General features: G+C 43.5%; 1 protein-coding gene across 6 annotated transcripts in view; it reads left to right on the forward strand.

Moving 5' to 3' along the window:
- SLC22A18 (solute carrier family 22 member 18) overlaps positions 1-24,848 on the forward strand; it is a 127,540-nt gene that overhangs the window by 69,937 nt on the left and 32,755 nt on the right. For all 6 annotated transcript variants that reach the window (XM_054025402.1, XM_054025401.1, XM_054025405.1 and 3 more), the window contains 2 exons: positions 17,279-17,394; positions 20,399-20,506. In XM_054025402.1, the coding sequence (XP_053881377.1) occupies positions 17,279-17,394; positions 20,399-20,506 (224 nt within the window). The remainder of the gene's footprint in view (positions 1-17,278; positions 17,395-20,398; positions 20,507-24,848) is intronic.

Here is a 24,848-nt window from a genome sequence, read left to right on the forward strand (position 1 = left end):
TGCTTGGTGTCTCCCTCTAGATCACTCATTTTGATCCTGTGACTTGCACCCTATCCCAGTAGGTCCTGTCATTTGGTCGCCCGTAATCGGTTAACTCCAGGGTTCTCTGGCCTCTCCCTCATTTGAGGGAGTAAGCCTCTGTTGTGCTGGTGAGCTCCATCCACCATTCTGGGATTGAAAAAGGCAAATAACTTTCGAGACTCTGCTTAGTGTCACCCCTGGATCCCTGTTTAGAACGTGTGACCTTGTTCCTATTCCTGGTTGTTTTTTAAAATTATTATTTGTCAACTGCCATTTAGTTGCTCCTTGGGTGGGGGGTGGAGGTTGTTTTTGTTGCCCCTTCCATTCACCCTTACAAAGGTGCCTAGTACCTTTCAAGGGGTTCTCTGCTTGGTGTCCCCCACTGACAGGCTTTTATTACATGTCTGACCTCGTCCCAGTCTGTTTTATTTCTCCATTAGTTGATCTGTGACTTTGTGTCCCTTCCCCTCTCCATCTGCAGAGAAGGTCATTGTTGCTTAGGTGCTGGGCCTGCTCCCCTCCACAGAAGTCAAATAAGCCAGCACCTTTGAATGGGACTGAACTGACTAAAAGACAAAAAAATCTTAACCTATTTTTAGTATACATTTTATTAATAATTCACATTTTATTTATGGGTATTTCTGTGGTGCTCGTCTCCATAGTATCTAGGACCAGGATTATTCATACCTAAACTTCATTGTTAAATTAGATACCAAAACTGAATTGGATCTTGCAACCCTACCACCTAGCCATTGGATGATATTCTGTAACCTTAGGGGACAATATTACTGTGGGTACTACAGTGGGAGAAAGCTACAAACTTTGATGGGGAGCCATAAATTAAATATGAGAGGGATAACACCTTTTCTTGAATGCAGTATGAAATGTCTGAAGCAGAGCTTTTACTCCTGTGGCGATATATTACTAAAGAATAGCTGTAGTGGAGCGTTTAATTTCCTCCGTCGCCTTATCTCTTGGAATTGTTTCATTTCCGTTTCAAGGACATTGCTGTGCAGCAACAGACTCAAAAGGGTTTTCTTGTCTCTTTGAACTTTATCTTGGTCTGAGGAATGAGGATATAATTGTAATGTTGCTGGGGAGTCTGGACCAATCAGAGAAGGGGAGCTAGACATGTTGAGGCATATCATGACCAGTCACTCTCGCTTGGTTCTTTTTCTTGCAACCAGCAGCATTGACTGGGATGTCTAGTGGATGCAGCCCCTGAGCTGGGGGGGAGGGGAAGGGGAGGTTGAAGTTTCTCAATGATGGGAAGACAGATTCATGTGCCATGCAGGTACAGAGGAGGCGGCAGCTTGCACCTCTCCTATTCAGGGCCAGTGAAGCCGCTGGCACAAGCTAGGATAGCTTAAGTTGTGACCCTGCTTCAGTAGCCCCTATGGGGCCTTGCTGAGGTACAGAATTGCCTGGGTACAGGTCTGCCCTGGCTATGCCTCCTCCTAGGGTGACCAGATGTCCCGATTTTATAGGGACAGTCCTGATTTTTGGGTCTTTTTCTTATATAGGCTCCTATTACCCCCCACCCCTGTCCCGATTTTTCACATTTGCTGTCTGGTCACCCTACCTCCTCCTGCCCCCAACATGCTGCTTCTTCCTCCAAGCTACCCGAACTGCATCTTGCACCCAGGACTGCCCTGGAGGCACTGCAGAGCTGGCTCTGTGCCAGGTGTTAGGAGTCGCCTGTGCTGTGGAAATCCCCTGAGGCGGGCCTTTCATCTGCCTTACAGCCCCTTTGTGCCAACGTAGCTGGCCAGAGCAATGAAGAATGGGGATTAGCTATCCCCATATTCCCCCCCACACACACACACATCCCCCAGTACACCACAGCCACATCACTCCTGTGAATTGTGCAAGTCTCTTAGTCACATTAGCTCTGACCTACAGGAGGTGCTTTTTTCTTTTGGTCTTATTACAGGATCAGTTCTGCTGTGCACCTGACAGGGTTCCATCTTTAGCTTGCCTATCCCACCGGCGTACCTTTGTAACTTCGTTCTGTTTCCGTGTATGGCATCCGGCCCGCTGCAGGTTGAACCTGTCGGCAATTGTTTTTCATATTCCTCTGGATTAAGTTTTGTTATCAGGTGGTGATTTTTCTTTCAGTCTCATTTTTATAGTGTTTCCACTTAACAAGCAATAGATCTATGAAGTGAATTCAATGCAAACATCACACTAACTTAAAGCAACGGAAAAATAGCTTATTGTGTAACTTGTTGCTCCAAATGCTGTGGCATTTTGCTTTAAGGCAATCTAAAATATAGAGCTTGTCCCCCGTATCTGGAAATGTTTGTTTTCATTTAATTGATGTTTGGTTTGTACAAAACCGCCTTTGTCTGAAGCTGGTTTAAATACTAGCTATGATTAAATCTAGAGAGAAACTCGTTGATATTAAACTTATGCCATTGTACCTTTCTTCTAAACACCTCGTCTTCTGCTGCTAACTGATGATTTATTAATAGAACTGCTGGGATAAGTTCTAGTACCTTCCTGACACTAATTAATATCACACCCACTGTATATGACTCCAGTGTCTACCATGAGGAGCTGCCATTTTGTGGCTCCTTCCCAGTAGGACATCTAGTCTGCTGACACAGCACCAGATCTTGTAAAGTACTTGAGCACCCTCAACTCCAGTTGACTTCAGGCTGGGTCCTTTAAGGTGCTGAGCCTCTCGCACACAGTGTCTTCTGATCATGGTGATTCCTTGTCTCCCAGAAATGCATGGGAGGAGCAGTGTTCATCAGGACTGGAGAGGGTCCTAAGGCAGTTTTAGCACATCCACTTAATATTTGTAGGACTAGCTCAGGCAGGAAGCAGAGAATTGTGAGATGCAGGGACACAGAACCTCCAACTGATTCCATGGGTCCATATGGTTTCCTTGGGATCATTTTAGATTTGTGAGCAGGCCTCAAAGCTCATTCTTCAACCCACCCCTAAGAGAATGAATGAGGAACTCTGCAAGGGGAGCCTTATTAAGAATGACTCCCCTTAACTGCCTCCTGCAGACTTCACATTACAAATGTGTTACAAGGTTTTAACCATTAAATGCGTGCACTGCCCGTATATCTCATTAGCTTTGTGGCTGGGTCAGAGTCTAAAATGGATTTTAATGAAGGGAAGAAAGGAACAGAGAGGAAGGCAGGTTAGGGCACTAGCCTAGGACTTTGTAGACCTAGAGACTTCCTGTGTGACCTTGGGCAAATTACTTAGCCTCTTTGTGCCTCAATTCCCTATCTGTAAAATGGGGAATAATAGCACTTTCTACTTCACAGGACTGCTGTGAGGATAAAGACATGAAAGGTTGAGATGTGCTCAGGTACTTCAAATATGTTACAAGCTATTATAAAGATGCTCATCAATTGTTCTCTCTGTCTGCCCAAGGTAAGACAAGAAGATTGTGGACCCTATAGATATGTCCATTAGAAGCTTCCAAACTGTGCTGGGTGGAGAACAGGGTGGTCACATAGTGCTCACCCCTCCTTTTTTCCAGCTGCTAAATTACAGTTAGAAACAATAAAAAATACTTTGCAAACATTTTTCCATATAAGCAATTGTCATTGCCATGGGAAAGTCATTTGATCGTGAATGGGATAGGAGGTAGCTCTTCAGAATGGGAGGAGAGGTTGTCCATGAGGCGATCTCTCTATTAAGATGAAAAAGACTGACAAGTCCTAGTGTATGTAGTAGTACGGCATAATGCAAATTATATTAAGTGGTGTCCTTGATGGGGTTGTCTCCATAGAAGGGTCAAGAACTTAATAGGCTACAGAGAATGAGTGAGCCTCTTTCCCCCTAGAAATTGTACCTCCAGCTGAGAGTTAAGGTGCATTGGTGGTATGATTGAAGGAAAGATTGTAATGCCATTGCCCACTTTGTGTTTGTTCTGTGCCTAGAGGATTTTAGTTTCCATGGTAGCACTGAAATACACTTAAAAATACGGCAACAACATGCAGCAATTCTGGAATAACACCTTTGATTGCTGTGGACTTTGCTAAATCTCTTCTCAACTGACCCCTATAAGATGTACAAGGTAACTTCAGTGTGTGTGTGTGTGTGTGTGTGTGTGTGTGCTGTCAAACGATTTAAAAAATCACAATTAATCACAAGATTTTTTAAAAAGTCACAATAATCACAGTTTTAATCGCACTGTTAAACAATAATAGAATAACAATTTAAATGTATTATAAATATTTTTGGATGGTTTTTCTACATTGTCAAATATATTGATTTCAGTTACAACACAGAATACAAAGTGTACAGTGTTCACTTTATATTATTATTTTTATTACAAATATTTGCACTATAAAAAGATAAAGAAAAGAAATAGTATTTTTCAATTCACCTCATACAAGTACTCTAGTGCAGTCTCTTTATTGGGAAAGTGAAACTTACAAATGTAGAATTATTATTATTTTTTTACAGAGCTGCACTCAAAAACAAAACCGTATAACTGTAGAGCCTATAGGACAAAGCATGAAGGGGCCTATGAATATTTAGCATATTTGGCACATAAATACTTTGCAACACCAGCTACAACAGCAGCTTGCACTTTCAGGTGACATTGTAAATAAGAAGCAGGCAGCATTATCTCTCGTGAATGTAAATAATTTTGTTCAATCCATCGCTAAGACAAACAAGAAGTAGGACTGAGTGGACTTGTATGAAGCAATTAAAACTGTGATTAGTCATGACTATTTTTAAAATCTAGTTAATCTGTTTTGCGTTAATTGTGTGCGTTAACTGTGCTTAATTAATAGTCAGTCAGTCTATCTATCTAATTTCATTGTTTTACTATGGTAATAAGATGGCAAAAAGGAATAGATTCTGTTTGAGGTTCTTAGTCTTTCATTAAATAGAGAGTGTTTATGCTACCAACTGGGGAAAAAGTAATGCTGAATTGCCAGTTGGCTAAACTCACAAATATCAAATGCAGAACAATATGGTTTTTGAATGTATTTCACATGCAGTAGCCATCATCACCATGGAATCAGACAAACAAAATACCTAATTGGAAAAGCTCTGTAAATATAGTAACAGAAGGGACCCTTGTGGCTAGAACATAAAGAACCTGTCCAAGCGGGCAAACCTTGCACCTCAATTAACGGTTGTTCTTTTCTGCTTGTTTAAATTAAATGACTCACTCTTCTTATGCAAATGCCTGCTTCTGAGGTAAAACTGAAATGGAGTCACCTGCTGAAAATACTTCTAAAGCTATGTTTTTGCTGCACAAAAGGTTTTTTTATAACAAGTTAACAATCTCACTGCAAAATCCTAATAGAGACAAGGCACTGATAGTTTTACTTGATGTAGCTGATTGAGGTCATCCCCAAGTGTGGGGGGGGGATATAAGAATGACGTCAACTAACTACATCAAGGTAAAACTACCTGTGCCTTGTCTCCACTAGCATTTTATATTCCGATATCTATTTTAGTGTAAAGTACACTGATTTTGTTCCTTTTTTAAGAGAAAACATAGTCGGGAAATTTTATTCACTTGAATGGAGTCCTATTGAGAGAGCAGATTCAAAGAGGGACATGCAGTGGCTTCACTGCGTACCTTTATTAGCCTTGGGGGCCTATGGTAGGGGAAGAGCACCTAATTTTACGTAAGAACATGGGAACTGCCATATTGAATCAGACTTGGGGGTCTATCTAGTCTGGTATCTTGTTAACAGAAAGGACCATTATCAGATACTGCAGAGTAAAGGTCAAGAAATCCTGCAGTAGGTAGATGTAGGATAATCTATGTCTCAGGTTGATTTAGCTGGTGTAAAATCCATACCCTTATTGTGAGCTGCATCTTGCTTTGTACTGAATGTATAGTCCAAATCATTGTAGCAAACACTCAACCAGTTTCCTGCTCTGTTGATATTACTAGTCAGTAAGAACCCTTTCTCTGAAGCACATTACTTTTACAAGATCTGTGATGGTTAACAAAAGTTTGACCTCATTAGTCGTTCTTTTACCATTTACAGCATTTTATGAAGTCAGACATGTTGTAACATAATTAATCATTATGTGTTTGGTTCTGAGTCACTGGATAGCTTACCTTCTAACCAGGCAGTACGTGGGAGTGCTTACACAATGGCACACCCAGACTATCTGAATAATGTGCCATATGGCTAACTTGTGAGAATAGTTTGTGAGATAGTTACATAATAATAAAAAAATCTCTCCATATTTGCAAGCTGTACCATCCACTATGGAACTGACATCACACAGATAATATGACAAACCATTCCAGTCAGAAATGTTCCTGCATATAAAATATGTATAGCTAAATAGTAGTAATAATTTGCATTTCTATAGCATCTAATGATCTCAAAGCACATTATAAATACTGACCAGTTAAGCCTTGCAGTCTCTCTATGAATTGAGCCAAAAGCGTCACCTGAGGTGACACAACAACTGTGTTGGATTTTCTGGTTGCACACAGCGTGACACAGGTACAGTTTATTAATACAAATAAAATTTCTGCAGGGAAAGATGCACCGGGAATTTGAATGTTAATAATTGTAAGAGTTGGAGAGTAAAAATAATCAAAGTTAGAATTCCAGATCAATATATATTACCTTGGAATGCATCAGGTCTTATTTTGACATCAACATTATTATTGTTCATTGTAGCATCTACAGAACCACCAAGCAGAGGGACCCATTGTGTTAGGCACTGTATAAACACTTAAGAAACCCATATCCCAAAAGCCTACAGTGTGAATGGACAAGACAAACAAAGGGTGGGAGTATAGAAACACTCCGTTTAACCGGAACAAAGAGGCTACGTCTACACAGTGATGGTAAGCCCACAGCTAGCCCAAGTCAGCTGACTCAGGCTCATGGGGCTCTGGCTCTGGGGCTGAAAAATCACTGTGTAGATATTTTTCAGAGTAACAGCCGTGTTAGTCTGTATCCGCAAAAAGAAGAACAGGAGTACTTGTGGCACTTGTTAGTCTCTAAGGTGCCACAAGTACTCCTGTTCTTCTTTTTGTGTAGATATTCAGGCTTGGGCTGGAGCCTGAGTTCCAGGACCCTGTGAATGTTTACACAGATTTTTTAGTCCCACAGCCCAAGCTCCCGCAAGTCTGAGTCAGCTGCGGCTGGTCTTTTATCCCTGTGGGGACGTATCCAGAGAGACTGAGTGACTTGCCTAAAGTCACACAAGAAGCCTGTGGCAGACTTGGGAATTGAACCTAGATGTTGAGTCCCCTGTTCAGTGTCTTAACCACAAGACCAGCCTGCTTTGGTCCTTGCTTGGTCTCTCCCTCTTCCATACATGAAGGATGAAGCAAGCAGATATAACTGAGAGTAGAGGGAGGCCTTCGGTCAGCCAGCTGGGTAAAATGTCTTAGGGAGGGAAGTTTATTCTTCCGTTTGTTGTAAATGAATTTAAATGTGCAGGTGTTCTTCTGTGCACAGATAAAGAAACAAGCGGAACTGCCTAAGACACACCAGCAGGAAAATAACACAGGCAAGCGCCAGCTTTGAATTAGCAAAGTATCATTTTCTGAAATGTGGTCTTTTACCAGTGCAGTGTGCATGAAAATAATTGACACTCAAGATTAATGACACTGGATTATGGGCAAAATGTGCAATCCACCCACATCTTATTCAAGTGTAACTGATATGCCTCTTCCTGCAATTAGCAGAGTTCCTCTGAAGAGCCCTGCTTTGGATTCAAGCAGTAAATGGATTGGCAAAGACACGCTGCTCTCAGCTGCCTTGGGGAATTGCATTCTCCCAAGCATGCCACAAATATTTCATTCATTTGGCAGAGAAGCAGAGGATGTGTTATACTCAGGCTTTTTGCTTCAGAAGAAACCAATTATCTCAACCTCTTTTTATTGTTTTGATTTCCTTTCTAGCAAATGCTTGTGGAAGGCATGCAGCCTCGCTACCATGCCACCCCAAAGATACTCAGCCGTTCATGTCAATTCATACTGTGTATCCTCCACGTAGGGAGAGCCTCTGATGAAAGGCCCTATGCAAGTGCCAGTGTATTAATTTAATATCCTGTACTGAAATATAATGTTCCGTATAGTCACTCAGACACAATGGACCCAATCTTGGCCCACGCTAAGACCTTTTTGTGCTAACAGCACAAAGGACACTTAAAGCTGCCCTTGAGGGCAGCTAAGAATACAGCCCTGTTGATACACCTTAGTTGTGATCTAGTGCCCTGTGTTGTTCCAGTTCTGCCACTCCACTTCAGTTCTAACTTGCAGCATCCAGTGTTCGAATCCTGTCTCTTCCCCTACACCCAGCGCACTACAGTGCTGATCTGTAACACCCATCCTGTTCCAGGTCTAGGCTTCTTGTGAACAGAGGCTGCCAATCTTAGATTTTAAGACTCTTGGTCAAGGCTCATGTCTACCTCTGTGTTGGTTCAATGCCTAGCATAATGGGGCCTTGATCCTGATCTGGGCCTTTGGTCGCTACTGTAAAATTACTATTGAATGATAACAGTGTCAGATTGTCTAGGGTTATGAACAAATGGCGACTGCAAAATGACACAGGCTGTCTTTCGGTCAAATAAATATCCCGAGTGAGCCAGAATAGGGCTGCCACCGGAAATAAGCAATTGTGTAGATATTCACCTGAGGACTGTGGGTAGCTCGTGGTATATGGGTGGGTGCTAGATTTAATCAGAGCCAGTCTTGGAAGTGATCTAGTTCTCTTCAGGTGCAATGAAAAGGCTTTTACTCCTTTCACTCAAGGTGAAATCCACAAATGCCCCAAGCCAACAGCCCTCTTCTGTTTTGTTTTGTTTTGTTCTTCAACAGAAGAACAAATGTGCCAAATTGACATGCTGTAAATATTTTCTAGTCACATCAGGTGAGGAGGAATTAACAAATCCCATCATTCCCTCCTGCTTCTTATGACTGGGCAGAGCTATGCATTGTAACTCTGGATTGGAGTTCAAATATAGCGCATGTGGCTGAGAGAGCTAACGGTGACATGTCTATGGAGGAGTTGTGATGAAAAATCAAAGGAACCCTACTCTTGGGCAACATCTGAAAAGTGGGCTGCAATGATGCAGTGGGGGTAAGGCCATTAGAAGGGGGCAGTTAAATGTCCCCTGCCTTTGTGACCGGTCCACCACCACAACTTTGTGATGTGAGTTAGAAGGAAGATCCCTGTAGCAAGCCCCTCCTCCCCCGCCCCCCCCCCCCAAGGCTCTGCATGGGATTTAATGCTGCTTTAACTAGCATTAATCCCCACTCTGTCAGCATGCCATTCTAACAGGAGCATTTGCTTAGGCGGGGAGGTCAGGAGGAGAACACGTGCCATTTTCTAGTCTTGCTTTTGCGTGAAATTCTCCCCGTGGGGACAGCCAAGTCGGAGTGTCAGAATTTCCACTGCATAATTCCACCTAAGGGGAAAAGTTGGCCGGTAGAGAAGCATGAATAAAAGTGGTGTGAGTGCAACTGGCTGACCTGTACGCACACATTAGCATGAATCTTTCTGGCAGCCAGATTGGTTTTCCCCTTGCCCCCACCATCCCTGTGTGCAGAAGCCACGCTGTAACAATATATTTACATGATAGACCCAGACATTGGGTGAAATTTTTAAAAACAAAAAGAGGCCAACTGCATTTTTTCCCCCCTTAACAAAAAATTGGGGCTTTGGGTTTAGGCTTTGGTGACACTTTTTGTCAGTTCATTTGTCTGTCACAGGAATTTTAGCACTGCTGGTCTGATCTTTCAGGTTAAAGTTGAGCTACATGGACCAAAGATTGGCAGAGTAGCTAAAATAACATCCTCTTGAATTAAGCCTTAGTTTCTCATCCTCCACACATGCTAGTTACTGTAGTTTTCACTGATCATGGAGTCATTAGGCATATGCTGGGTCTTCCATTAATGAAGGGCTGGTCCGTCCCCTCTGTTTTGCAAAGAACACTGGCATATTACTTGGAAAATGATGAAATTGTGACATTGTTACAGTGCTTTTTTTCTCTTGGCTTTTAGCAGAGTGGATTTGAGAAAAAGAAGAGAAAATTCTTTCACCTACAGCTGTCCCCTTGCTCAAGGCTTAAGTGTTTGAGCAGATAGTGCTGGAACACAATCAAAGGAGTAGTTAAGTCTTCTTAGAGCACTTCAAGGAATTTGGAGCTGTCATGAATGCGAGCTTTATTCAGCATTGTTTTGAAGTAGGAGTGAGTCACTAAAAAACAATTTGTACTTTTTCCACACTCAGCTTTGACTTTATTAAGAAAAAAGGAAAGAATAAAAACAATTCCATTTTCTGGAGAGACATGCCTTGATCACTGAATCCTGAAATGATAAATGGGAATGGCAACCTTCTACAAAGAAATGAACTATGGCTACTATTAATAATACACAGATTATCCACAGCACTTTGTATTCAGAGCCAGGAGCAACTGCTGGAATACTAAGCAGAAAGTGACTGAATTTACCTTACTTTACACGGACCAGTCTTCAGTGAACAACATGCATGCTTTCCTCATCGACATATTTTTGATGTTGAAGCTATTGAAAGGGAAAGACTAAACTTTAGTCTACAATCCATTTGATTCCTTGAGGGATAGCGTACAGTACATGCCCTTCACTGCATCATCCCGGAAACTCGGTGTATTTTAGGAGTTACTGTTATCTTAAAATGTTTACAGATGCTGCTGAGGCATTAGATGGGAAGGAATTCAACCGTTTTCATCCAGCATTGATTGATAATATTTTCTTTTGCGTTTAATCCTTTTACCATGACATTGCTCCTTGATAGTACATACAGTCGTCACTTCTGTTTTCAAGCTTGTATAAGGACAGGCCTTCCAGATGGAAAACCATTTCCTCCCGCCTGTGGCGCATTATGAACTGCCCCAGGCTGCGAAACTAGTCATGTAATATAAATGTTTACAGCAGGCTGACTTAGCTTCAGTGGTTTACACAAAATATAAACAGTGTGTTGTACGTGCCTTGTAAAGGCTCTTCCCCCCCAGTTAGTTACTGCATGGCCTCGCAGCGTATGCCTGGTACCTCACACCCACCTCTAACCCCATGTTGAAATTATTATGAATCAGGCACTGCAGTTTATTAAAAGACGTCATCCCAGGTTGTGATGTAGGATTCCAACCCAGAATCCATGTAGGATACTGCAAAGACAGGATAGGACTTGATGGATCTGGTTTCTAAACACAGAGCGCTGCATCAGATGGAGGAGGAACTGGTGGGGATGTATTCAGACATTTTGGGGAGTCTCTTTCCAGAAGGTTCTCCTTTCCGTCCTCCTCCTCCTCTCTCGCAGTTGCAGATCTAGCAGAGGAGGGAAAATAGTGCATTTGAGATCAAAATGCCTGCCTGTCTCAGGCAAGAAAGAAGACGGGTTTTGTTGCACTGTAACCATTGTTTTATGGACTGTTGGCCTTCAAGCCCCCTCAGTAAGCATTGTTCCAGTTGAGACCAGCTCAGCACTGCTCCTGTTGACTCAACCAGGGTGAGACATCTTTTGAGCTGACCTGGTAGAACTCATCATGCAAATCTCAAGAATCCTCCTGGCTCAAATGTAGGCAGCGGTAACATAAGGGGCAAATGTTCAATGAGTCCAGTCACTGGACAGAGACTCCACTGATGGCTGCAGGCCTCCCACCTTCTCCTGGGGAGGTTCATGAAGGAGAGAATAATGTGTCCTCTGTTCCTCGCAGGCCCAACTCCAGAACTTCAAGTCCAGAACACTTCAAACTGGTAGGCCAATAGGGCTTGTAATATCTGTCTGAGTTTTTCACAGCATGATGTAGCTGAAGTGGAGGGAAAAGGCTTCCCTGACTCAGTCACCATTCCTCAAGGAGCTTGCTAAAACCGCCTATCCCCAAAGCTTCCGACAGGTGACCCACAACGGATCAAGGGTGCAGAGACGGGCGCTGAGACTTTCACTAGGTTATTTGCAAATGGCCAGGAAGAATCAAGTCTCCAAAGGCAGCTAGAAACTTCATAAAATTACAGAAAACAGAGGTGAAAAAGACTTACTGGAACATCTAGTCTATCCTTTACCAATATAGGGCTCTTTTCTACAGGATTTTTACCCTCACAGGGTGAGCGTCAGGTCATAGCCAACAGAAAAATTATAAAGCATAGTCTTAGTCTACAAATAATAGTAATTGCATCTTAATTACTTACCTAACATGTGTTGTTTAATTCCAGGGGCCAAATTATCTGCTGGTGTAAATGCGCACTATTCAGTGGAATTTTGCCCATTTCTGCCAACATACAATTTGACCCCAGGACTTCAGTCCTGGTATGTTTGCAAAGACTATTTGTCAGTTCAGTCCCATGGGTTTTATGTACAATGCTTCCAGGAATTATTGTACACACCCAATATGCATGGTCTGTTTCACACTCTGCCTTGTCACATAGCAGTGTAAATAGTTAGGTATGTCTTGGTAGAGTGGTATTTCCATAATCTGCTCTGCTGTCTCCAGTCTTCACCTACATAATCCACAGAGCAATCATAGAGTCATAGAAGATCAGGGTTGGAAGGGACCTCAGGAGGTCATCTAGTCCAACCCCCTGCTCAAAGCAGGACCAATCTCCAGACAGATTTTTACCCCAGTTCCCTAAATGGCCCCCTCAAGGATTGAACTCACAATCCTGGGTTTAGCAGGCCAATGCTCAAACCACAGAGTTAACTCTCCCCCCAGTCATCGCAAAATGTTCAAGCACAATGAAATAGCAGTTGTTACCCTTGCACTCCTAAGAGAGAATGGAACCTTTCACGGGAATGAAAACTGTGCCAGGTGGCTGAGAAAGGTGTCAATATTTACTTCCCTGAGTACACAGCAAATGCCATCCTGTGACCGTTTCCCTTCCAAGTCAAAGGCTTGATTGAAATGCAGAACACCCACCAAGTGCCGAATTTACCCACGAGCCGAAAAATTCATTCTAGAAAAATCTAAGGCTACTGCCTGAACTTTACCTTGTGTTTTGTTTCTTATTTTCATAGTTGTTCTGAGCAGACCCAGCGTTCTGGCCACAAAGAGCTGTCACTCATGTTTATCTTTTTGATCCAGAGGTACCCAAAATGGGCCCTGGATGGTCCATGGAGCGCTGGCATGTCACATGGTGCTGTTCTCAAATTTATCTCCAGTTATTAAATTGCAACAAAACACAGCTATAAATACATTATATTCCTGGTCTCATTTTTCCATTAAAACAATTGCGGAAGTTGACACAGGCATGCTATTGGATTGTGAATGGGAAGGAGAGATAGACTGTGCGATCATGGAATGGAAGGGGAAGTGGCCTGGCAGACAATCCCTCTGTTAAAATGAGGTCCAGTTCTGAAAAATCTTGCTGATCCCTGGTCTAAACTATCTATTGTATCAGCCCACATATTTACAGTGTGCTCATTGGAATGTTTTTATATAGGAATAGAGTCAAGGTAAATTGAAATAACCCGATCCAGCTACACTGAAGTCAGTGGCAAAACTTCCATTGACTTCTGTAGAGCGGGATCAGAACCCCAGAGAATAAGCTGTTTGGAGCTGAAATGTCAACTCTGATTCTGAGGGTACAAAACACTGGTGAAAGGAACTATCCCCAACTTTTTCAAATGTGTGGATTTAGGCACCCAAATCCCTATTGAGGCCCCTAAATAAGGGGCCTAACTTTTCAGAAGTATGGAACAGCTGCAGTTCTCAATGAGATCAATAGATTCATAGTACGTCAAAAATTAGCCCACTTATTTAAGTGCTTAAATTTAGGCACTTAAGTATCTTGTTACCTAATTCCTAAGTCTTTCATATCTGGGTCACCAGTTTAAAGACCACCCAGACTGGTAAAAACGGTAGGTAGTTATCTGATGGCTGTTTTGTGACTTATGTGAAATGAGTTTGTGGATCGCAGCCTGGCTTCTAATGCCCAATCACTACAACTGGCATCACTGTTGTTGGCTTCATTGGAGAAGCCAAAGGTCGAATGGGCTCTGAGACTGCTCTGCTCCTTTCTCCTCTAGAAGTCATCACCAGGTTCCTTTGGGTCAGGGTTGCATTAATGGTGTGGGTAGGGGAAGCTTGCAAAGCTGATCTCTTTCAGTATATCTAATGCTGGAGGTACCTGTCATGGCTCCATAGTCAGTGTTGAGTTCATGTTATGTATGAAGAATGCAGCCTATCCTCCCCAAAATTACAGTGCTTATAAAATGAATTTTCTGAAAATTTAGAAATCTGTTGATTTATTAACTAAAATCAATATAACTACATTACATAAAGAGTTCAATCTCTTGATCTGTCGATCTTCATGGGCACTGAACTCACTTCCTCTTTTTTAAAAAAAAGCTTACCTTATATAAGAAAAATAATGTGAAGTGCATTGTAATGCGCTAAAGAAATATGTTAGCTACAGTTATGGAATCCATCCCCTCCACATGAGAAAAAATAATGTAGCTATCAACAAGAATGGTGTAAAGGGCAAAGATACTTGGGAAATTAAAAATTAAAGTACCAAAAAGAAGTTATGGTTTGAGGGTGATATTTTCAAAGGCATCTTAGTGACTTAGATAGTTTTGGATAATCTTACTCCTGAGCTTTATATTTTCCTGAATGAGTTTTCAGTTTTTGCTACAGTACTCTGAAATCATTGAGTTTGGCCTTGTACAATTCCGTTTACTCGTTTGCTTAAGGCAAGTCACTTTTTGAGGGGTGGGGGATGCTGGTGTGTAAGATCTCTCGGGGTTTGTTTTTGTTTTGGGGGGGCGTTTCACCCCATCATCATGGCAAAGAATTGGTGGTAGATTTGGTGCTGGAGTTGGTTTACTACTTTGTTTACTTGGTTTTCAGAGGGAAATCCTCCATTTTTACTGACTGGTACCTGCCTTGAATCTTGTTTGGAACTTGAAAATGGAATATTGGCAAACAGGATCTTATAAAATCTCTTGCTAAAATCTTAACACAGCAGATGATTGATTTTTGTGGTCCTGGAGAACTGGTTGACATCATAAAGTCAGTTGTAACTCTCTGTGGTATATCTGTTTACATGAAGATGTTATTTAAGGCTGATATAATTAATAAATAGTGAACTAAACGATTTATTTTATTTGTGCAGTTGCTATCTACAGTAATGCCTATGTAGAATTTGTTCTTTGATGTTGTTCTCAATGTATTCATTTGAATCCTTGACTGTCCCATATTTTAATTTTAATAATAACACTGCAAGCTCTCAGAATTATTCAGGTCACACTTTTGTCTGTCTAGAAAGAGACCTGAGACTTATACAATTAGTACGGCTCGTTGTTATTCTGTGAGGGAGCTCATGGTTATTACTGATATCTCATGACATCAGCAATAACTAGGCATTAGGGTGGCAATCAACACTCTCTCTTATCTACACCTTCATAAAAAGGCATGTTTTGCAAATTACAGCTACCACATGTCCTTTTGGCGCCTGTTTGCAGAATAGGCCAGTTACTATGGATGAGTCTCATTTCGTACAATTCATGTGTAAGTCTATGTAGACTATTACAGAACCTGAAAAGTGATCTAGGGTGACAATCACTCCTGTTCAGAGGGCCAGCACAATGCCATTGCATCAGTTAAGCTCTGTTTTCCTAGTTTCTAAGGCCAGAAGTGATCATGGTGATCATCTAGTGACACTGACCACCTGTATGACACAGGCCTGGAATTACTGGGTGAAATTCTTACATCAAGCCTACATCTTGTGATTGGGTTAGAGCATATGTTTTAGAAAGACATCTAGTTTTGACTTAGACTTCAAGTCATGGAGAATCAATCATGTCCCTTGGCAAATTGTTGCAGGGGTTAATTACTCTTACTGTTAAAAATTTAGCACCTTCTTTCTAACCTGAATTTATCTAGATTCAGTTTCCAGTCACTTATTATGCCTTTGTCTGATAGATTAAGGAGCCCTCTAGTATTAGAAATCTTCTCCCTATGAAGTTACTTAAAGATCAATCTCAGGTCACCTCTTCACCTTCTCTTTTGAGAGCTTAAGTGGAGCTTAAGAAGTATTGTTGAGTTCAAAATGATAATAATCAACGCTATCCTTCCCCAGCCACAGAAAGCTGTCTAAAGCGTTTGTCAAGTGAGGCCACGGTGGCCATGTACGGCCACTAGGGGCTTTTCTTGTGGCCACAGCCTCCTGGGTGATGATTGGGGGCGGGAGGCAAAGCAACGGCCCCTCCCCTGGGGCCACCAGTAGTGGTTGTGGCCCCCCTCCCCCACCCAGAGACACAAAAGCTGGAGGAGCAGGCAGCCAATGAGATCCTCACCTTCTCAGGGGCAGTGAGGTCAGGCTTCAGCTCTGGAGTGGTAGGTGGCAAGCTCCAGCCACGGGGCTTCAGGCTCCGTTCCCCGGCTGCATGGTGGTGAGTTCTGGCCCTGGCAATATATGGCAGATTCAAAATAACAATAACTTGGATCATTGGTGGTTGGGTGGGAAATAGTTTTGCTTTATTTCACTCACTGGAAGCCTTTTGGTTGTGAGCATCTTAAGAGATGATAGGGTACCAATCAAAGATGCTAGTCTATACCTGTTTTGGTCAGTGAGTGACAAAGTGGTTACCCTAAGATAAAAGAGGGTTTTGGTTTTTTTAAAATTAAGTTTGTCATCTTGCATGGATCCTATCTAGTGGTTTTGCATATCTAGTGTCTAAGCTTCTGTGTACTCATTGGACTAGATTCTGCCACTATTACTCTTGTTGAGTAGGATCTTCCTCCTGGAGGATTCCCACTGAAATCAGGTGGGCTCCTTGCAGAATAAGGCACTACTCAATGTTAATAAAGGTGACAGAATTTGGCCCACTGTGGGAACGGGTTGATCATAATTAACAATTCAGTTGTTCCGTTGGAGAATCTCTAAGCAGCTTTGCTAAGAAAGCAATTTTTTCTAAGCTTTACAAATTAAAAAAACACTGTGTTAATGCCTCAGAGTCCTGTGGCACCTTTAAGACTAACAGATGTATTGGAGCATAAGCTTTCGTGGGTGAATACCCACTTCGTCAGACGCATGTTAATGCCTGTTATTAATACACTACTGTAACATGGTTTGCAGTAAAATCCATCTTTGAAGGAATTAATGGTCAGATCATGAGCACTCATATAAGGCCTCAATCCCGAAAACACTTGAGCACATGCATAGCCTTACTCACCATGACTTCATTGGAACTATTCCTATTATTCATATGAGTAAAGTTAGGCACATGCTTAAGTGCCTGTATGATCACAGCGTTTGTAATTGAGTCCATTGTATGTATATCTTAATTGCTCTTTCTGTTCACAGCACATACTTTCCGTCGTATCTTGCAGTAGTGGCAAGTCTCATAAGTGCAATGATAGTTATGACCTGTATCCCTGCTCACACCAAACCAAAGTCAGAAGGACAAGCTACGCAGCAGCGTGAGTGTTTACCCTTTCTGGCAACCTTTCATCACTATAGGAATGTATCTGGGCAGTTTTAAATGCTGAGTGCTGATCCCTCATCCTCATCTGAGAAGACGTTGCCCATGGTGCCAAGCGTGTATCAAATGAGAAGGCTTTTTTGCGATGTTGATGATGAAACTATCTAACTGGTGTTCACTTGGGACCCATTCACTACTTGAACTCAGATTTCCAGAGGCCTAAGCTTGTTCCATTATCATCTGCTGTGCAACTTGGCTGCTTGAACAGTTCAGGGCAACGGCACCTGTGATTTCTCCCTCATAGTCCAGCAAGGGCACCCACTTTCAGAGTCCTGACTCCTTAGTTGTCACCCTCTGCTTGGGCGGAGACCCATGTCTCTCCCTCCCTCCTGACCTGTGTTTTTCCAAGCTGCACTGTTCTCTGACTATTCCCCAGCATGCAGGCTCCCTAAGCGGTCTGTTTTGCTTTCTCTTCAGAGGCTATAAAATGTGTAATTGCCCACAGTCATGAGGACACTAAGTAAGCACATTTATTCTTAAAATAATAACACTCTACACGCATACTAATAAGCTTACCAGAGTTCACCCCAACAAGGACTCTGGTAGGAGTCCATCCCTCAAACCCAACACTGGTTTTCCTGTAGTTACAAGGGCAGAACCAGAACCCTCATGAATCTGTGATTCGCTCCTTTATATGGTTTGGGCCTGTATCCTTGGGACTCTGGAAACAGGTAATCAGCAGACAATGGATTTCTCCTTAGGGCATAGCTTCGAAAGGTTGGGTCCAGTTGTGGTAATTTGCATTCCCCTCCTCCCAAGTATTTCCTAGGAAACCCATTTGACTGAAAGTTCATTCTTATCTGGCAGATTGTTTTAAAGCAGGGGTGGGCAAACTATGGCTCGCAGGCCACATCTGGCCCTCCAGCTGACTTACTCCGGCCCTTGAGCTTCTGCTGGGGAGCGGGGTCTGGGTCTTCCCCGCTCCTGCGCTCCAGCTGGGGGTTGGGGACCACTCCGCACGCAGCTCCCGGAAGAAGGGACATTTCCCCCCTCCAGCTCCTAGGCGTAGGGGCAGTCAGGGGGCTCTGCACACTACTGCTGCCCCTGCCCCAAGCACCACCCCCGCAGCTTCCATTGGCTGGGAACTGCAGCCAAAGGGAACTGCAGGGGCAGCATTTGTGGACAGGGCAGTGCGCAGAGCCGCCTGACTGCGCCTCCTTGTAGGAGCTGGAGGGGGGACATGCCACTGCTTCCAGGAACTGCTTGAGGTAAGTGCCTCCTGGAGCCTGCACCCCTGGCCCCCTCCTGCACCTCAAGCCCCTTGATCTCAGCCTGGAGCACCCTCCTGCACCCCAGAAGCTGTACCCCCAGCCAGAGCCCTTACACCACACACATCCCAGTGCCCCAATCTACTGCCCCAGCCTGGAGCCCCCTCCCAGACTTCAAACCCCTTGGTCCCAGCCTGGAGCACCCTCCTACATCCCAAACACCTCATCCCCAGCCCCACTCCAGAGCCCTCACCACCAGCCGGAGCCCTCAGTCCCCCTCCCACACCCCAACCCCCCTGCCCCAGCCCAGAGCCCCCTCCCGCACCCGAACTCCTCATTTCTGGTCCCACCCCAGAGCCTGCACCCCCAGCCCCAATTTCGTGAGCATTCATGGCCCGCCATACAATTTCCATACCCTTGGGCCAAAAAGTTTGCCCACCCCATTTTAAAGAGTCCTTTGACACTCATAACACTTCTTGGGTTTACAGTACTCACGTTTCCCTCCTAGCAATATGGCATACAATTCCACAATTATACATAAACATTTGCACTTGTGACTGCAATGAACTTCTAAGATACTTAAACGTAATTCAATAAGGTTTAACTTAATTCAGTAAGGTTTGTCCAGGATATTGCAGGAAATTGCCATAGCTGTAACAGCTGCAACCCAGTTTGTTTACAGAAGTGCTCAATTCTCCACTGACATTCACCCAGCCTCCACTACTCCATTAAACTTAGAGTTTTCTCTACTTAATGCCCAGTCCTATGCATTCACTAGTCCCCTGTGCCAAATCACAGAAACTCTTTTCAGAGGATTTTTTTAAAACCCACTAATGCAAAAACAATAATTTCAACCATATGGATTGCATTCCAGTAAACTCTTCAGATAACACGAAGGCCAGAAAACCAAGAATATTTACAGCTCAGCCTGAACACCGATTCTCTATTGTACATAGGTGGCTCTAGCAAGGGGATTATTGTGCATAAAAGGCCCAATGTGCAAGGCCTCCACATTCGGAACTCCCCTTTGAATGGGAGTTCTGTGCACGGTGGATCGAGTGGACAGCATCTTGGTCAATAGTGTCATGGGTGGAGTTTCAGCTGCTGTAAATCAGTGACTTTGATGGCTTAAGGCTGATTTATACGAGCTGAAGATCTGGCTTGGGTTATCTTTTCTTTAAAGGTGTCAGGCCTTGTAATTTATTTCTGTGTGGTATTTTATGGTGCATCGTCTTTCAGACTTTGGTTCTATGTGCAATCTTCACACACATTTTCCAAGTTGTATCAGTTGTGATACAATCTGGAAAATCTATGTGAAGCTAAAATAAAAAAAGATTTGGGATGGGTGAGAAGGTGGAAATGTCATGAGACTGTCCCACTGTGTGGCCAATTATAAGGGCTGGAGGAAATGCTAAAAGGGAAAGGGCTATAGGTTTTTGAATCATATGCAGCATTGTCCTCTCCCATCAGCTCTGCCTGTCTCTGACCCACACTGCAGATGTCTATTGGATATTCTGCTTTTGCTCTGCACACCAACATCCCCCTGATGGTAGTGGGGTTCCATGCACATAGAACCAAACCCAAACAGGCAATGGAGAACCATGATGCAGAGAAGAAGGAAGACATTTTCCCTGTGGAGAGTTGGTTGTGAGTGTAATAAGATAATGTATCGTTTCTTGTTTCCTGCTTCTACTCCTTGTAAATAGACTATTATTTTGTCCGTCATTTTCATAGGCACATCACAGTCCAGTGTGTTTAGTCTCAAAGAAATCCTACGCCTGCTGAAGCTTCCGGGAGTAAAGGAAGTGTTCTTAATCAAGGTCCTTTCCGGACTCCCTACAGGTAATTCTCTGTGGTCATCGTAGTATTTAAAATAACAAGTATAAATCCAGTAGAGTTGCTTTTCATGTGTATCTGAAAGCCCTTTATTATTTGCTCATTGGTGAAGGAGAATGGAAGCAGGACTATTTTTTTTTCTGCTGGAGCTATTCCATATTCAGTGTTGCATATTCCAGCACAGGCCACTCACAATTATATAGGGTCCAAATCTGAAGTTGAATTTATAACGAATTTCCTGCCATGGGTTTTCGTGTGACTTTGGGCAAATCACGTATTATCTCTGCCTCAGTTCCCCATCTGTAAAATGGGAATAAGGAAACTTTATCTCTCCCATCCTTTGTTTGTCTTGTCTATTTAGTCTGTAAGTTCTTCAGCTCAGAGAATGGACTAGACTGTTTGTGCAGCACCTAATAAAATGGGACTCAGTTGGGGCCTCTAGACATTGCTGCTGTTGCCGGCACAGAGGCCCGAGGACAGCAACAGCAGGGTTCATTGCCCAGTGTGCTTCGCGCCAATAAACATACCGGGGTGGAGAAGCAAACAACGTTTATTTGAGATCTCAAAGTGGTGCAAGGAGACAGGCAAGTCTCAGATTAAGCACACTAGCAAAAACAGTTTCTCTCTTCTTATACATTTTACAACTAAGCCCCCCCTCTCTCCCCCTCTCTACCACCCCCCCCTCTATCTCTCCCTCTACTCCCCCTCCCCTCTCTACCAAAGGCATGTTTATACATTTAAGCCGTTAAATCATTCTAGGGCTATAAATCTAGCTTGTTAGTAACACTCCTCTAAACTGTTATCTGGTCTTGTTTACCCTTAATTTATTACCCCTTCTCCAGCTAGAAACATGCAAACCTCATCATTATTGCTTGGTACCTGATATGAGGAGAAGGGAGTTTGTAACTAATAACTGGCTGTTTACACATTCCAATTTCTGCCCTTGGCTTTTGAGGCCGATTAGAGTTTAAACATGGAAGAACTTGGTTCACTAGGCCTACTGGCATCAACACTGCAATACAAATAAAATAATAAGAAAATAATGATACATTTTCAACAATGAGAAGAGAGATTGCTGGACCAGCAGCATTCATTCATGTCTGGCTGCATTCATTTATACATACATATAGGGAAGCTGACAGCTTTTATGACTTCCCCTACTATGCGACTGTTTTCAGAGTGGTAGCTGTGTTAGTCTGTTTCAGCAAAAACAACGAGGAATCCTTGTGGCACCTTAGAGACTAGCAAATTTATTTGGGCATAAGCTTTCATGGGCTAAAACCCACTTCATCAGATGCCCAGAGTGGAAAATACAGTAGGCAGGTGTGTATATATATACAGTACATGAAAAGATGAGAGTTGCCTTACCAACTGGGGGCATCAGTGCTAACGAGACAATTCCATTAAAGTGGAAGTGGGCTATTCTCAACAGTAGAATACCAAGGGAGGAAAAATCACTTTTGTAGTGGTAATGAGGCCAATGTAATCAGGGTGGCCCCTTTCAAACAGTTGACAAGAAGGTGTGAGTAACAGTAGGGGAAAATTAGTATGGGGAAATTAGTTTTTGTAGTGACCCATCCACTCCCAGTCTTTATTAAGGCCTAACTTGATGGTGTCCAGTTTGCAAATTAATTCCAGTTCTGCAGTTTCTCATTGGAGTCTGTTTTTGAAGGTTTTTTTGTTGAAGAATTGCCACTTTTAAGTCTGTTATTGAGTGTCCAGGGAGATTGAAGTGTTCTCCGACTGGTTTTTGAATGTTATAATTCTTGATGTCTGATTTGTGTCCATTTATTCTTTTGCATAGAGACTGTCCAGTTTGGCCAATGTACATGGCAGAGGGGCATTGCTGGCACATATCACATTGGTAGATGTGCAGGTGAATGAGCCCCTGATGGTGTGGCTGATGTGGTTAGGTCCTATGATGGTGTCCCTTGAATAGATATGCGGACAGAGTTGGCAATGGGGTTTGTTGCAGGGATAAGTTCCTGGGTTAGTATTTTTGTTGTGTGGTGTGAAGTTGCTGGTGAGTATTTGCTTCAGGTTGGGGGGCTGTCTGTAAGTGAGGACTGGCCTGTCTCCCAACGTCTGTGAGAGTGAGGAATCCTCCTTCAGGATAGGTTGTAGATCCTTCATGATGCGTGTTGTAGGAGCACCAGTGATCTGTATGCTATGTATAACCTGTATTCTCAAAAGGTCTGTTACACTTCCACCGCCCCTTTTGTCTCCTCTCCCTCTCTGAATACCTGTGAAGTGGCTTTCCCCCTCCCCCTCCCTCCTGGAATGCTTCTGGGATGAATGGGCTGATTGAACAGCTGGAAGATCAGAAGAACTTCCAGGTAGACAATGTGTCTGGGACTCTAATTAGGTAGTGATCACACACCCAATGCATGGACGCTGCATGGACACTGCCGGAGGTGGAGTGTGACCAACCTGGCGCAGCCAAGGCATCTCTAGTCGCAGGCCATGAGGAGCAGATCCTTAAAAGGGGAAGGGGCCATGTGCTCAGAAGTGCACTCACAAGCTTGTACCTCCCGTGAGGACTGCCTGGCCAGTGGTTCTCCGCGTTGCATTCCATCATGCCTCGGGAAGACTTACCTTCATCACATCGTCCATCACTGCGCTGTCGGACACTTACCTTCAAGGATCCTAACATCTCCAGTGCTGTGCCTGTCCTGGGAGCATGAGTATGCGAGTGTGAGTGTGACCCCCACCCTTCTTTTGAGCTTAGCTATCAGAATAATAAACGTGCTGCTTTCTGCCAAACTCTGGTGGGTCATTAGTCCTCCCTAAGCTTACTAGCTGGCCCAATTTCAGGTAACAATGCACTGGAGAGGTTTTAGTTGGGGGCTGAAGGTGACGGCTAGTGGCGTTCTGTTACTTTCTTTGTTGGGCCTGTCCTGTAGTAGGTGACTTCCGGGTACCCTTCTGGATCTGTCAGTCTGTTTCTTCACTTCAGCAGGTGAGTATTGTAGTTTTAAGAACGCTTGATAGAGATCCTGTAGGTGTTTGTTTCTGTCTGAGTGATTGCAGCAAATGCAGTTGTATCTTAGAGCTTGGCTGTAGACAATGGATCGTGTGGTGTGGTTTGGATGAAAGCTAGAGGCATGTAGGTAAGTATAGTGGTCAGTAGATTTCCGGTATAGGGTGGTGTTTATGTGATCATCGCTTATTTGCACTGTAGTGTCCAGGAAGTGGATCTCTTGTGTGGACTGTTCCAGGCTGAGGTTAATGGTAGGGTGGAAATTGTTGAAATCCTGGTGGAATTCCTCAAGGGCTTCTTTCCCAGGGGTCCAGATGATGAAGATGTCATCAATGTAGTGTAAGTAGAGTAGGGGAGTTAGGGGACGAGAGCTGAGGGAGCATTGTTCTAAGTCAGCCATAAAAATGTTGGTATACTGTGGGGCCATGCAGGTACCCATAGCAGTCCCGCTGATTTGAAGGTACAAATTGTCCCCAAATCTGAAATAGTTGTAGGTGAGGACAAAGTCACAAAGTTCAGCCACCAGGTTTGCCATGACATTATCAGGGATACTGTTCCTGATGGCTTGTAGTCCATCTTTGTGTGGAATGTTGGTGTAGAGGGCTTCTACATCCATAGTGCCTAGGATGGTGTTTTCTGGAAGACCACCAATGGATTGTAGTTTCCTCAGGAAGTCAGTGGTGTCTCGAAGATAGCTGGGAGTGCTGATAGCGTAGGGCCTGAAGAGAGAGTCCACATAGCCAGACAATCCTGCTGTCAGGGTATCAATGCCTGAGATGATGGGGCCTCCAGGATTCCCAGGTTTTTGGATCTTGGGTAGCAGATAGAATACGCCTGGTTGGGGCTCTAGGGGTGTGTATGTGTAGATTTGTTCTTGTGCTTCTTCAGGGAGTTTCTTGAGCTGATGGTGTAGTTTCTTTTGGTAACCCTCAGTGGGATCAGAGGGTAATGGCCTGTAGAGTGTTGTGTCAGAGAGTTGCCTAGCAGCCTCTTGTTCATATTCTGACCTATTCATGATGACAACAGCACCTCCTTTGTCTGCCTTTTTGATTATGATGTCAGAGTTGTTTCTGAGACTGTGATGGCGTCCTGTTCTGTACGGCTGTGCTGCTTATTAATGAATATTCCTCCTCCTCACTGAATGGTACAACCCTTTCTCCTCCCATCTGTTGTGTCAGGAAGCAGCTGGCCCGCCTGTGCATGTACAAATAATCTGCTCATCCTACTACTTGTGACATAAGAAGAGGGGCAGAATCTAATGCAGTGGTCACAATCTTTTGTAGGGGACAGGGCCCTGAACTCAGGAAGGGATGAACTCAATAATTTGGTGTGCGTTTTTCACTTGGAGACTCTTGAGGGTTCTTTTTG

The sequence above is a fragment of the Malaclemys terrapin genome, chromosome 4 (genome assembly GCF_027887155.1).
Source record: "Malaclemys terrapin pileata isolate rMalTer1 chromosome 4, rMalTer1.hap1, whole genome shotgun sequence".
In the NCBI taxonomy this organism is placed as follows: domain Eukaryota; kingdom Metazoa; phylum Chordata; order Testudines; family Emydidae; genus Malaclemys; species Malaclemys terrapin.